At 34.8% G+C, this 14,904-nt stretch overlaps 1 protein-coding gene across 1 annotated transcript in view; it reads left to right on the plus strand.

The window, feature by feature from the left end:
• The window catches only part of STAG1 (STAG1 cohesin complex component), a 497,553-nt gene that overhangs the window by 428,165 nt on the left and 54,484 nt on the right, over positions 1-14,904 (plus strand). The window contains exons 17-21 of the mRNA XM_065942227.1: positions 9,267-9,359; positions 9,462-9,551; positions 9,705-9,908; positions 10,909-10,979; positions 12,404-12,491. Coding sequence (XP_065798299.1) covers positions 9,267-9,359; positions 9,462-9,551; positions 9,705-9,908; positions 10,909-10,979; positions 12,404-12,491 — 546 coding nt within the window. The remainder of the gene's footprint in view (positions 1-9,266; positions 9,360-9,461; positions 9,552-9,704; positions 9,909-10,908; positions 10,980-12,403; positions 12,492-14,904) is intronic.

Consider the following 14,904-nt stretch of genomic DNA (forward strand, 5'->3'; position numbering starts at 1 on the left):
TTTCACCCTCCTCTTTCACCGGCATCAAGCTTTTGATTTAAAGTGAGAGATGTGTGATGAAGCTTATTTTCACCTGAACACTTAAGAGGCTTATTAGGGGTTAGTAGGGTTATTAATTTCAATATTGTTGAGCCTCAGGGAGTAGGGAAGCCTGAGGAGAGGGAGAAAGATGGGAGAACATCTAGTTGATGGAGCAGCAGTGAGACACAACATTCATCAAGTAAGTTCCCCATTTTATATGGGCATGGTTTCTGGCACCCCAAAACAAATTAAGTGGTAATATCAAAGGTTGTTGTTCACACCAGAACAAATCTAATAATAATGATGAAAAAGCTTGAAATAGTGTTAGAATTACCAAAATGTGACTCAGAAACACAAAGTGAGCAAATCCTACTGGTAAAATGGCACCAATAGACTTGCTCAAACAGGGTTGTCACAGAGTTCCAATTTGGTGGATTTTTTTTTTTTATATAGTATCTGCAAAATATAATGAGGTGTGCTTATATTCTTGAAAAACTGCTGAAGCTTCAGTTTAAAGCTGTAGGCGTCTACAGCCTTTTTGCCTATGGTTACAATGCACACAACCTACAGGCTTGATTTGGTGACATCTCTAATTTTACCTGAGTGGCACTGTATGCAAAAACCAGCATACACAATTGCTGTCAGAGAGAAAAGACTCCATATGGGACAAGAGGGAAAAGTCCACAACTTTGTCAAATAGAAATGGAAGAAACACATAAAAGAAAAACTTTCACCTGTGACATTCAGAGATTGTATCTGCAATTGGTAAGAATAGTGGACCAGCCAAGAATCTAGCCACAAAAATACTGGAAATGAGAAAGCTGTAAAAGGTTTAATAAACTCTTCATATATCCCTGGCTGATTGGGAAACCTGAGAGAACCCAATAGAAGATAAAAATCAAGGAAACTAACAAACTGACTGAACCTTGAATGTGGTCCCTACCCCACAGCAAATCAGGTCTCAGAGAGGAGTCTTATAAATTTGGAGCATTTGAACACAATCTCTGCCAAATCATTGGCTAACCAGTGATATGTTGAAACACAGAGGAAACATCCGGAAAGACAGGTTAAAAAAAAAAAAAGAATAAAATTCCAAACAGAAACCGTCCATCATGTGAGAGACAAGTTACACAGTTTTAACTGAAGATTAATTTGTTAAAAGGAAACTTAGGAAAATAATTTTGAAATACATAGCTGTTACAAGATACCCCAAAATGTCTGCTTTTCTAGAAAAATTGGAGCCATGACAAAAAAATAAACAACAGTAAAGTGTGACCATACTAAGGGGGGAAAGCAGACAATAGAAATGATTTCTCAAGGGCTTCCCTGGTGGTCCAGTGGTTAAGAATCCACTTGCCAGTGCTGGGGATACGAGTTTGATCCCTATTCAAGGAAGATCCCACATGCCACAGAGCAGGTAAGCCCACATGCCACAACTGCTGAAGTCTGGATACAGGAGCCAGTGCTCTGCCGCAAGAGAAGCCACCACAGTGAGAAGCCATGCACCACAACGGAGAGTAGTCCTGACTCACTACAACCAGAGAAAGCCCATGTGCAGCAATAAAGACCCAGAGCAGGTTAAAAAAAATTAAAATTAAAAATGTAAAAAAAAGCTTAGAAACAAGAAATGGCTTCTCAGTAGGCCAAGTTGTTGGGTTTAACAGATACTTCAGAGCCCTGTTTGTAAATGTGTTCAAAGAGTTCTAGGAATATATGTTCGGAGAATTATAGGAAAATATGGTAACAAGAAATAAGAAGTGAGTAATTTCAGCTTTTCAAATGCTAATTTATGAGTTGAAAATTACAATAACAAATTTATAATTTATTAGAGGAACTCAACAGATTTTAGATGACAGAAGAAACATTGAACATGAAAGATTAATAGAAATTATTTATTTTGAAAAAAACAGGGAAAAAGGTGAAGAGAAATGACAGAGCTTAAGAGATGTGTGAAACATCAAGTGCACCAGATTTGTGTAATGGAGTCGTAGAAAGAAAGGAATGAGAGAAGGAGACGAGAAGGAAAAACGTTTAAAGGAATATTAATAATAATTGCCAGAGACTTCCCAAATTTGGTGAGAAATGTTAATCCACAGATCCAAGAAATTTTTAAAAAACCCAAATAGTGTAAACACAGGTCACGTTGTTGAAAAGACAAGGAAGAAAAATCTTGAAAGCAGCAAGTAAAAAAGAACTAATGTGGAGGACAGTAGCAATAGGTTTAATAATTTGACTTATCAGAAACAGTTAAGGCCAGAAGACAGTAAAATGACAGTCACCAAAAGACAACAAAATTGCCAACAAAGAATTCTAAATTCGTAAAATTATTTTACAAGTATGAAGGTGAAATGAAAACAATCCTATATAAACAAAGATTGAGAGACATATTGTTTAAAAAAACTGCCTTTGAAGAAACACTAAAAAAAAAAATCCTTTAAGTTGTTAAGAATGGAAACTATAGTCCACAGGAAGAAATCGAAAGTACTAGAAATTATATATATGTGAGTGGGTATAAAAGGCTGTGTATTTTTTTTAACTTTTAAAGGGGCATGAGATTATTTAAAGCAATAGTACTAGCATTGTAGTGTTAAGATTGTAATATACATAGACGTGTGAAAATAGCACAAAGAAGGGTAAAGGAAATAGAACTCTCTTGGAGTAAAATTGCTGTGATTTGTTGTAATTAATTCATTATTAATTTGAAGTTGTTTGTAATAAGTCGAAGAGCTATTGATATATTGTAACCCCTAGAACAACTTCTCATACCTAAAAAAGGAGAACAAAATGAACAGAGAAGTTACAATTGCATGCTGAAGAAAGTTTAATTGCAAAGAAGACAATAAAGAATGAAAAGAGGGGAGGAAAAAAAGTACATGGATAACAAATAGCCCAGTGACTGATATAAATTTAACCATATTAATAATTTCATTAAATATGAACATAGGGCTTCCCAGGTGGCGCTAGTGGTAAAGAACCCGCATGCCAGTGCAGGAGACTTAAGAGACACAGGTTTGAACCTTGGGTCAAGAAGGTGCCCTGGAGGAGGTCATGGACACCCACTCCAGTATCTTGCCTGGAGAATTCCATGGACAAAGAAATCTGGAGGGCTGCAGTCTATAGAGTTGCAAAGAGTCAGACACGACCTAGCACACCCACATAAATACAGGAAAGATTCCAAAAAGTAAATGATTGAGAAAAGTACTGACTGGGTATGTAATGATAATAAGGGATTATTGTTTAATGTTGGAGATGTAAAGTCTGTTCTTGCATCTTCATCTGTTAAATCCATACTTAAATATTAGGGGTGAAATGATATACCAAGAATTTGCCTCAAAATGCTACAGGTGGGGAAAAAAAAAACTCAGAGAAACTGATGAAGCAAAGACAGAATGTAATTTTGACTGACAGCCCCTTTGGGCTAATTTCTTGTCATTTTGACATACTACCATTTTTTGAGTGCTTTCTCTTAGAGCAAAATGTTCAGGCTCACTTTCTACCTTTACTGCTTATATGAGTAATCTATTGCTACATTAAAAAAAAATTGCAGTAGTTGTCCCTTATCCATCATTTCTCTTCCCAAGTTTTAATTACTAGTCAACTGTGGTCCAGAATATTAAATGGAAAATTCAAGAATAAACAGTTGATAAGTTTGAAGTTGCGTGCTGTACTGAGAAGTATGGTGAAAATTCTCACACATCCAGCTTTGTCTCTCTCCATCCTACCCAGAACATGAATCATACCATTGTCCAATGTACTCCACCAGTTAGACACTTCATAGCTCTTGGAGGTTATCAAATCTGCTATAATAGTATTGCTGTGATTGTGTTCAAGTATCCCTTATTGTACTTAATATTGACCTGAATGCACAAGAGTAGTGATGCTGGCATTTTGGATATATCAAAGAAAAGCCATAACTGCTTCCTATAAGTGAAAAGATGGAAGTTCTAGACTTAACAGGGAGAGAAAAAAATATGTACTGAATTTGCAAAGATGTTCATTAAGAATAAATTTCTGTCTGTGACATTGTGAGGAAGGAAAAGGAAATTTCTGTTTGTTTTGTTGTCATACATCAAACTGCAAAAGTGACGACCACAATACTTGATGAATTCTTAGTTAAGATGGAAAACAGCTTTGTCTAACTCAATGAAACTAAGCCATGTCGTGTGGGGCCATCTAAAACGGATGGGTCATGGTGGAGAGGTCTGACAGATTGTGGTCCTCTGGAGAAGGGAATGGCAAACCAGTTCAGTATTCTTGCTTTGAGAACCCCATGAACAGTATGAAAAGGCAAAAAGATAGGACACTGAAAGATGAATTCCCCAGGTCAGTAGGTGCCCAATATGCCACTGGAGATCAGTGGAGAAATAACTCCAGAAAGAATGAAGGGATGGAGCGAAAGCAAAAACAACACCCAGTTGTGAATGGGACTGGTGATAGAAGCAAGATTCGATGCTATAAAGAGCAATATTGCATAGGAATCTGGAATGTTAGGTCCATGAATCAAGGCAAATTGGAAGTGGTCAAACAGGACATGATAAGAGTGAACATCAACATTCTAGGAATCAGTGAACTAAAATGGATTGGAATGGGTGAATTTAACTCAGATGATCATTGTATCTACTACTGTGGGCAGGAATCCCTTAGAAGAAACAGAGTAGCCATTATGGTCAACAAAAGAGTCCGAAATGCAGTACTTGGATGCAATCTCAAAAACGACAGAATGATCTCTGTTTGTTTCCCTGGCAAACCATTCAATATCACGGTAATTCAAGTCTATGCCCTGACCAGTAACGCCGAAGAAGGTGAAGTTGAACAGTTCTATGAAGACCTACAAGACCTAGAACTAACACCCAAAAAAGATGTCCTTTTCATTATAGGGGACTGGAATGCAAAAGTAGGAAGTCAATAAGGTGGAAAAGGCATTAAATTTATATAAAATATTTGAAAGAGAGGCCACATTCACGTTTTATTGCAGTATATTGTTATAATTGTTCTGTTACTGTTGTTAATCTCTCACTATGCCTAATTTATCAATTTAACTTTATCATAGGCATGTTCGTGTTGGTAAAAAACATACTATATCAAGGGTTCAGGAGAGTTAGCAATTTCAGACATCCACTGGGCATCTTGGAATGTATCCCACACAGTTAAGGGGGACAACTGTACTCCAAACTTTGAGGCTTAAAGGAATAAGTATTCATTGTCTCATATAGTTTCTGTAGGTCAGAAATTTGTTAATGACTTAGCTGTTTTTACTTTAGATTCTCTCATAGGGTTACAGTTAAGATATACCCAGGGCCTTAACCGCTGAAGTTTTGATAGTAAATTTACTACTTCTGTAATGGTTCAGTCACATGATTGACAAGTTAGTGTTTATTGTGGATAGGAAGCCATAGATCCTTACCATGTTGACCTCATAGTAGTACTGTTTCAAGGCTGCAAATCTCCCCCAGAATGAATGATCCAAAAAAGAATAAAGTATACACTTCTATGTATTTTATGACCTCAAAAGTCATATAGCATAATTCCCACAGTATTCTTTAGGTTACACGTGTCAGCCTTATTCATTTTTGGAAGATATTCTATTAAGGGCATGAATACTAGGAGATAATGGAGCCACACTGTAGACTACATTACCCTAGAACAGGAATCTCTCACGAGCACTAGTTCCTTTTGATAGAGAGTAATATGTAAAAATCAAAATCTTGTCACTAAGGATCAGTTCAGTTCAGTCATTCACTCATGTCCGACACTCTGTGACCCCATGAACTGCATCACACCAGGCCTCTCTGTCCATCACCAACTCCCAGAGTTTACTCAAATTCATGTCCATTGAGTCGATGATGCCATCCAACCATCTCATCCTCTGTCATCCCCTTCTCAATCTTTCCCAGCATCAGGGTCTTTTCAAATGAGTCAGTTCTTCGCATCACGTGGCCAAAGTATTGGTTTCATCTTCAACATCAATCCTTCCAATGAATATTCAGGGTTGATTTCCTTTAGGATGGACTGATTGGATCTCTTTGCAGTCCAAAGGACTCTCAAGAGTCTTCAACACCACAGCTCAAAGCATCAATTCTTCGGCACTCAGCCTTCTTTATAGTCCAACTCTCACATCCATACATGGCTACTGGAAAAACCATAGCTTTGACTAGATGGACCTTTTTTGGTACTGTGTCTGCTTTATTAATATGCTGTTTAGGTTGGTCTTAGCTTTTCTTCCAAGGAGCAAGTGTCTTTTAATTTCATGGCTGCAGTCACCATCTGCAATGATTTTGGAGCCCAACAAAATAATGTCTGTCACTGTTTCCATTGTTTCCCCATTTATTTGCCATGAAGGGATGGGACCAGATGCCATGATCTTAGTTTTCTGAATGTTGGGTTTTAAGCCAACTTTTTCACTCTCCTCTTTCACTTTCATCAAGAGGCTCTTTAATTCTTCGCTTTCTGCCATAAGGGTGGTGTCATCTGCATATCTGACGTTATTGATATTTCTCCTGGCAATCTTGATTTCAGCTTGTGCTTCATCCAGTCCAGCATTTCTCATGATGTACTCTGCATATAAATTAAATAAGCAGGGTGACAATAGTACAGCCTTGGTGTATTCCTTTCCCGATTTGGAACCAGTCTGTTGTTTCATGTCTAGTTCAAACTGTTGCTTCTTGACCTGCATACAGATTTCTCAGGAGGCAGGTAAGGTGGTCTGGTATTCCTATCTGTTGTAGAATTTTCCACAGTTTGTTATGATTCACTAAAATTCTCATTGTCAACTGGTTATCATTTCCGCTAGGCACCATTAGTATACAGAGCTAAGAAATACATATATATATATATATATACATTGTGCTTAAATCATGCATTCATATTAATATTTCTGACTTAAATTTAGCATAACAGAGTTTTTACCTCTTTGATTTTGTTTCTCATCTTTATTTTTTGAAATACATAAAAAATTTACTTAGTTAAAAAATCAGAATGTTTAGAGAAGTCTTTCTTAAATCCTTCCCTCTATACCCCTTTTCTACCTGTATCCAATTTTATTTGTTTTTTTATCTCTCCTTCAGTGTTTCATTTTGCAAATATAGATAAATGCATGCACAAATACAGGTACATATATTCTTATTCTCCATCCTCTTCCCTTTCAATATCCTGTCTCCTACAAAAGAGAGCATATTTTATGTGTTGTTCTGTACTTTATATTTTCATTTTACAGTATATCCTGGGTATTACTACATAAGTTTACTTGCAGATTTTTTGTATTTTCTTATGTCTGAATAGGATTCGTTTTGCAGATACACTGTTTAGAGTCTTTTTGATTGTTGCCAGTCTTTTGCTAGAAATAAAGTAAGGTGAATTGTCCTGTGTCATTTAATATTTGTACCAAGTGTGTTGGTGGGGTAGATTGCTAAAGTAAGATAGCTGGAGCAAAGCAAAAAAGTGTGTACAGTTTTGTTGGATATTTTCAAGTTTCCCCTTCATAGTTATTATGCCATTCTTGTTCTCCCATCGAAGATTCCGTGAGGATTAAATGAGTTCATGTACATAGAGTGCCTGACACAATGACCATTTAATTGATGATAGATATTACCCTAAAATCAGTATCCTTAGACCTTTCATACATTGTCTAATGAATTTCAAGACTTCTCAATATTCTAAAAATATTTCTATATACATATGCATTTCATTTTGTATGTAGCCCCTTTAATTATTTTGTGCAAAACTAAGCTTAACACTTGGTGGTAGATCATTCCAAAATGTTTATTTTGTGTCTTAAGAGGTTGAAGAACAATTGTTGTTCAGTTGCTCAGTCGTGTTCAACTCTTTGCGACCCCATGGACTGTAGCACGCCAGGCTTCCCTGTCCTTCACCATCTCCCGGAGCTTGCTCAAACTCATGTTCATCGAGTCAGTGATGCCATCCAACTGCCTCATCCTCTTTTGTCCCCTTCTCCTGCCTTCAATCTTTCCCAGCATCAGTCTTTTCTAATGAGTCTGCTCTTCACATCAGGCGGCCAAAGTATTAGAGCTTCAGCATCAGTCTTCCACTGAATATACAGGGTTGATTTCCTTTAAGATTGACTGGTTTGATCTCCTTGCTGTCTGAGCAAGGGACTCTCAAGAGTTCTCCAGCACCACAGTTCAAAAGCATCAGTTCTTGGATGCTCAGTCTTCTTTTTGGTCTAACTCTCACTTCCATACATGATTACACGATAAACCATACCTTTGACTATACTGACCTTTGTTGGCAAAAAAAATGTCTCTGCTTTTTAATACACTGTTTAGGTTTGTCATAGCTTTTCTTCCAAGGAGCAAGTGTATTTTAATTTCATGGCTGCCATCGCCATCTGCAGTGATTTTGGAGCCCAAGAAAGTAAAGTTTGTCACTATCTACATTGTTTCCCCATCTAATTGCCGTGAAGTGATGGAACTGGATGCCTGGGTTTTATTGAAAAGCAATAAAGCCCCTGAAAGAACAATTAAATAGAACGCCCTGTTCTTTCATATGTTATCAGACATTGAAGTTTACATTTATAAAGTAGCAGTTTATATTGGAATGTTTCTGTCCTGTAAAATCATTGAAAATCATGGTCGTAAATTCCTTCAAACTGCAGAATACTTTGGGGAAATAATTATCCTCACTGAGCCTGCATTTTAATGTTTTGTTTTTGGAACCACCTATGGTTCCCTATGGGGCTTCCCTGGTGGCTCAGAGGTTAAAGCGTCTGCCTGCAATGCGGGAGACCCAGGTTCGATCCCTGGGTCGGGAAGATCCCCTAGAGAAGGAAATGGCAACCCACTCCAGTATTCTTGCCTGGAGAATCCCATGGACGGAGAAGCATGGTAGGCTACTAGTCCACAGGGTCGCAAAGAGTCGGACATGACTGAGCGACTTCACTTTCACGGCTTAACTAGTTGTGTACAGGTTAAGGTGAAGGGCTCGAGTCTGCTCAGTGACCACAGGCTGTACCCCTCTGTCTCAAATATTGTAGGTGGTTTTTTAGAAATGTTTTTGTTCTGATTCAATCTAAACAAGTAATAATTTATCTAAAATAAGTAGCTATTTAATAAAGGACGAGTACATGTTTATTATTAATTTGTGTGAAACTAGATACATTTATTTTAGTAGTTAAGTTTTTCTGAAAATTCTTTTATATTATCTGCCATTGCTTCATCATCTTTGTAACATTCTAGATTTATAAATTAGTACATAACACTTACTCTTTACACATTTAAATTGATTTCTAGGTGCTAACTGCCAAAGAAAGGAAAACTCAAATTGATGATAGAAACAAATTGACTGAGCATTTTATTATCACACTGCCTATGCTGCTGTCAAAGGTACAGTTTCCATTTTCAGTTTTGTGATAGTATGCCACCAAATTTGCTTACTACACTGTACTATTAAAGTAGTTACATCTTTTTCTTTGCTTCTTCTTCTAGTATTCTGCAGACGCAGAGAAGGTAGCAAACTTGCTACAAATCCCACAGTATTTTGATCTAGAAATTTATAGCACAGGTAGAATGGAAAAGGTAAGAAACTTTAAAATTGAAATTCTGCTATTATAGTCTGTTTTATTAACTGGATTATTTTATTTTCATGTAATATGTAGGCTTATTATGTGACAGATGCTGTTTTGTTTTTTGTTATTAATCTAAATATCATAGTTTTTTTTTCCTCTGCAGCATCTAGATGCTTTATTAAAGCAGATTAAATTTGTTGTGGAGAAACATGTAGAATCAGATGTTCTGGAAGCCTGCAGTAAAACCTATAGCATCTTATGCAGTGAAGAGTATACCATCCAGAATAGAGTTGACATAGCTCGAAGCCAACTGATTGATGAGTTTGTAGATCGATTCAATCATTCTGTGGAAGATCTATTGCAAGAGGTTGGTCTTAAAGTTAATGTGTACATATAATAATTTTGGCTAATAATTATTCAAGGTAGCTGAGTTTGTAAATTTTTTCCATTTTAAAATAAAATTTAGTAGAATTCTCTAATGTTTTCACAGCTTGGCAGCTTTATTGCAGTTCATTTTATAAACATCAGCCTTAGTTACACTTTATTTTTATTTTAAAAAACCTGTTTCATAAAGGGCAGATTTTTTTGTTTTTTTCTTTTCAGGAAAATCTTTTTAAGACCAGCTTTTTAAACTCGTGTTTTTTATTTTCTATTCCTGGGATCTAATTTGCATTTTAATATCACTGAACTAATTATGATGTACTAGTGAATATAACATCAAAATAACCTGTGCTAATAAAGAATGGCTGCTCACCAGTGGTGCGACAAGGAAAGCAGCAAGCCCCTCCATCTGGTTACTTTTTTTATTCTTTCTGTGATTCCCGAGTCTTGCTGTCTTCCTTCAATCTATATAAGGCAACCTGGAATTCCCACAGCTTTGTATGTCCTGACAGCCAGGCTCATAGGATTTCTTTTTAATCCCTATAATCGGTTTTCCCCTATTTTTAATTTTAATTTTTAATTGTTTTCAACTATTTTAAAATTTCCATTGTGATTTTGCAGTTACACATGTAAGTGACAGTCAGTAAAATCTTTGAAATAACCTTTAAAATCTTTAAAGTATATATCCTTCCACTCAGCAGTTTCAAGGAATTCATCCTAAGGTATTAATCAGAAAAGGGTACAAAGCCATATTTATGACATTGTTTAAAATGCAGAAGTGATCCTCTCTGGGTGTTGGACTCACAGGTGTTGTTTATTTTCTGGTATCTTGCTTATTTGTACTTTCTCATTTACCAACAGTGAAATTTTTTTTTGTATAATTTAAAAGAATTTTTCTTTATATGGTATGTATTAATAGACTTTCATGTGAATTTGAGAATGAGTAAATTTATGGTAGTGAGGTGCTGTCTGCTTTCTGTTTATAGGGAGAAGAAGCTGATGATGATGATATTTACAATGTTCTTTCTACATTAAAGCGGTTAACCTCTTTTCACAAGTATGTCATTTTATTTAAATTAGATTTAGTGAATATCCTATATTAGTTAACATAAACCAAACTGATTGTAATGTTTAACATCTATGTAACAATGGGAAATTTTAGAGAAATATTAAGATGTAAATTTTTTATTATTCAGATTGTCTCAAGATAAATTGAGTTTTTTGTTATTATTTGATTACTTACAGAGTAAGATTTATCTTTCAGCATAGTGAATGTACACTCTACACTGTAAAAACTTGAAAATAGTTTTATTAACAAATTAGATGGGCTTATTCTGTAAGCTAGAGTTTTGTAGGTATAATTTTCAGTTCATATATCTTAGAAAGCTTGCTAAATAAGAATCACAATTTTGACAAAAGCCATAAAAGTTATTTCCATATGCTTTTTTCCCTGAATTGGTCTTGTTTGTCTGTTTATTCTTGTGTTCTTACTGTGTAGACAGAACAGTTGGATTTGAGTAAGGAAAAAAGGCTCAGAGCAGTTAAATAGGTATCATTTTCAAATTCTACTTTGCATATCCCTTGTAATGAGACATGCTTATCTTCTCCATAAAGGGAGGAAGTAAAGAACTTTGTTGTGAAAAAGAATATTTAGGTATAGCTCTTACTTTAATGAATACTTCAGAGTCATTTCAAAAGCAGTGTCTTAAAATCTAAGCCCTTTTCTATATACACAAGTACATTTTTGGAATTCCATGGAGAAACAGACTCATATCTGAAAAAATATTTTGACATCTGAAAATATAAGTTGACAATCAGTGTCAAAACTCCTTTTTAAGAAAATATTTTGACACTTGAAAATAAAAGTTGACAGCTAGTAATCATACTGTTTTTAGTAGCAGAGCTCATGAGAATTTACAGTGTCACTCTTAACTCATTCAGAAGTCCTCAGCCCATATAGACAGCTACACTAAAGGTTTTGAACTGTGCCGTATTTCCCTTACCCTGACTTTGTCCTTCGTGTCTTTTGTTATCTCCATCTTGTGATGATTACAGATCTGTTTCAAAAATACACATGTATTTATACTTTGAAATTGTAAATGAATTAGTTTAAATATGCTTTAAAATATACTAGAAAGAATAGTAACCTTCACTTAAATATATGAAGTTTTATTATTATTGATTTCTCTTGATGAATTCCTAATCTCAGCTTCTACTCTCTTTCTCTACCCACCTCTGTCCTCTTCTCTCCTCTCAGTCCCCTCTTCCGTCTTTTTTCTTTTCTCTCTTTCTCTGTCTTTGTCTCTCCCCCTCTTTCTCTTTTTCCTTCTAAGTTTGGAGACTTGAGCATTTCCTTATGGAACTTTCACACTTCTACTAGAAAATGAAATTACGTTGTTTTTCCCCCATTGAAACTGAGCTCAACAAATTTAAACTTTCCTCCACTCTAGAATAAAGTTAATGCATCTTTGTTTATTTTAGCGCTCATGATCTCACAAAATGGGATCTATTTGGTAATTGCTACAGATTATTGAAGACTGGAATTGAACATGGAGCTATGCCAGAACAGGTAGGGGTTTATCATTATTCCTTCCATGCCGTTTTATTTATTTAGTTACTTATTTATTTTGGCTGTGCTGGGTCTTAGTTGCAGCTTGCAACTCCATTGCAGGATGCATATGGGATTTAGTTCCCAACCAGGAATCAAACACAGCCCTCCTGCGTTGGGAGCACAAAGTCTTACCCACTGGGCTGCCAGCAAAGTCCTTCTGTGTCATTTTAGAAAGCTAAGATTTTCTGAGATCATGTAGGATTATCAAAAGCCTTTCATGGAAACATAGTTGACAGTTCTTAAATGCAGCTACCTCCATTGAGAATTATCACCATAGTGATTGAGTGTTACAGATAGGTATATTTTACCTTCAGATCTGAACACAAAAAAATAGAAAACATTTGCTATAATGTAGCAGAAGTTTAATATGAACATTTAATTTTGAAGTATGTATTGTTACTCTTTTAGGAAAAACACCATTAATTACTCTAGAAGCAATTTCAAAACTTGATCAATTTAATATAGTGAAAATTTCTGATCATGTGTGTTTCAGGCACTGTTCTAGGTATTGATGAGAGTAAACCTTAGATATGGCTTAGTTTTTATGGAAGAATCATAATTAAATAAGTTTAGAGGCTTTTAGCAGATTTTAAACTTTTTTGTCTTCATATGTAAGTTGAAGTGAAAAAGTTTCTCTAGTCTGAAAGAGATTCTGTCAGCTATCATACAGAGAATTAAGAATATAATATTTCTATATGAGAATTGTGAGTTATTAATTAGCAATTATAATTATTGCTAATTAACAGTAACAATCTGTTGTTAAGAAGTAAGAGTTATTTTGTATATTGCAGACACTCATTCATATAGACCAAAATTTTAATAGTATCCCTGTGGTTAGGTACAGATGATGTTTAAGGGTGAGTTCATCCATTCCTGTTTTGGTAATATGGGATGCTTAGATGATACTTCATTATGCTAAAGCAATAAGAATGTCAGTAGATGTAACAAAATTATTAATTCACATTAAAACTTAATTGCACAAACAATGCTTTATTATTGCTATGATTAACTCTTAAGTTGCCTTAATTCATGTCTTTGATCTCTACTTTGTAGGCACTCTTAATAACAAATGTCCCTGTTTGTATTAAATGTTTTATTACAATTTGTGCAAAAATGTTGAATATTTGATCCCTTGTTTGTTCTTCATTTATTGTTGACTCTTCCAACTTTCATCCTCTTTTTATCTCAAACTTTTCAGTAGCCTAAATGCAATTCACTGTTACTGTAAACTGTGCTGCAGAGTTGAAGTGATAGAGTGAAGATAATCTTTTTTTTGGTCTTATTTTCCTCAAGAAGAGAATAAGAATAGCACTTTGCTGTTTTATCTGGAGATTATAACTATATCTAAATTTATTTTTAATTTTCAATACCATCATTTCTCAGTGGTCTTTTTAAAATTTATTTATTTATAATTGAATGATAATTGCCTTAGAGTTAGTATCATTTTTTGTTTTAGACCTGACTTGTTATAGTCTCACAATATTTTTTGGTGATTATGCCGGTTTTCTGTAGTTTATTTGTACTACCTAGCATTATTTACCCCATCTTATTTTAATTTCTTTGAGTAAAAGAACATGTTTATGGGACATTTGCTTTAGCTTTGTTAACTTCTTAGACACATTCTTTAAACTTTAGTCATGTGTATGCATGATTAAATTGAGTACATCATTACTAGATTATACTCTTATTCATTTTATTTAGCATTTAGCAGCTCTTAGAAACATCTCTTTAGATACCCAGTATTGAAAATCCAAAACGTGAATTCAGTCATTTCTTCATATGACCATGAAAGAAAAAAAAGTAGAATTGTTAGTCGCTCAGTTGTGTCCAACTCTTTGCAACCCCATAACTGTAGCTTGCCAGACTCTTCTGTCCATGAAATTCTGTCCATTCTGTCCATGAAATTCTCCAGGTGAGAATACTGGAGTGTGTAGCCATTGCCATGCAAGCTTACCTTTTTAGATTCCAATTCTGTACCTTTCATTTAGAATCCAAATATATATCAAATATATATATATATATATATATATATATATATATATATAAAACTACCACAATGTATACTATTATTAAACCTCAGTTATGCTTAATATTTTGAAGATAGATTAAAATTTATTTACCAACTGTTTTGTGGACTGTATTGTCCTTTTATGTTTGACTGTTCATTTTCTATGGTAACCATTTCAATGAGAGGTTTTACAGTCCCACTGTTCGGGATTAACTGAATTCTTTTTTTCCTTCCTCTTTCCATGATCTCATTTCAGTGCTATTTTAACTATTATAGTAGAATATGTAAAACCAAATTTTAAAAAATCTAGCTGTTCTTAAAATACACTTTTAAAGTTGAGTTATAAAAAAAAGTTATAATAGA

This window comes from Muntiacus reevesi, chromosome 8 (assembly GCF_963930625.1).
Source record: "Muntiacus reevesi chromosome 8, mMunRee1.1, whole genome shotgun sequence".
In the NCBI taxonomy this organism is placed as follows: domain Eukaryota; kingdom Metazoa; phylum Chordata; class Mammalia; order Artiodactyla; family Cervidae; genus Muntiacus; species Muntiacus reevesi.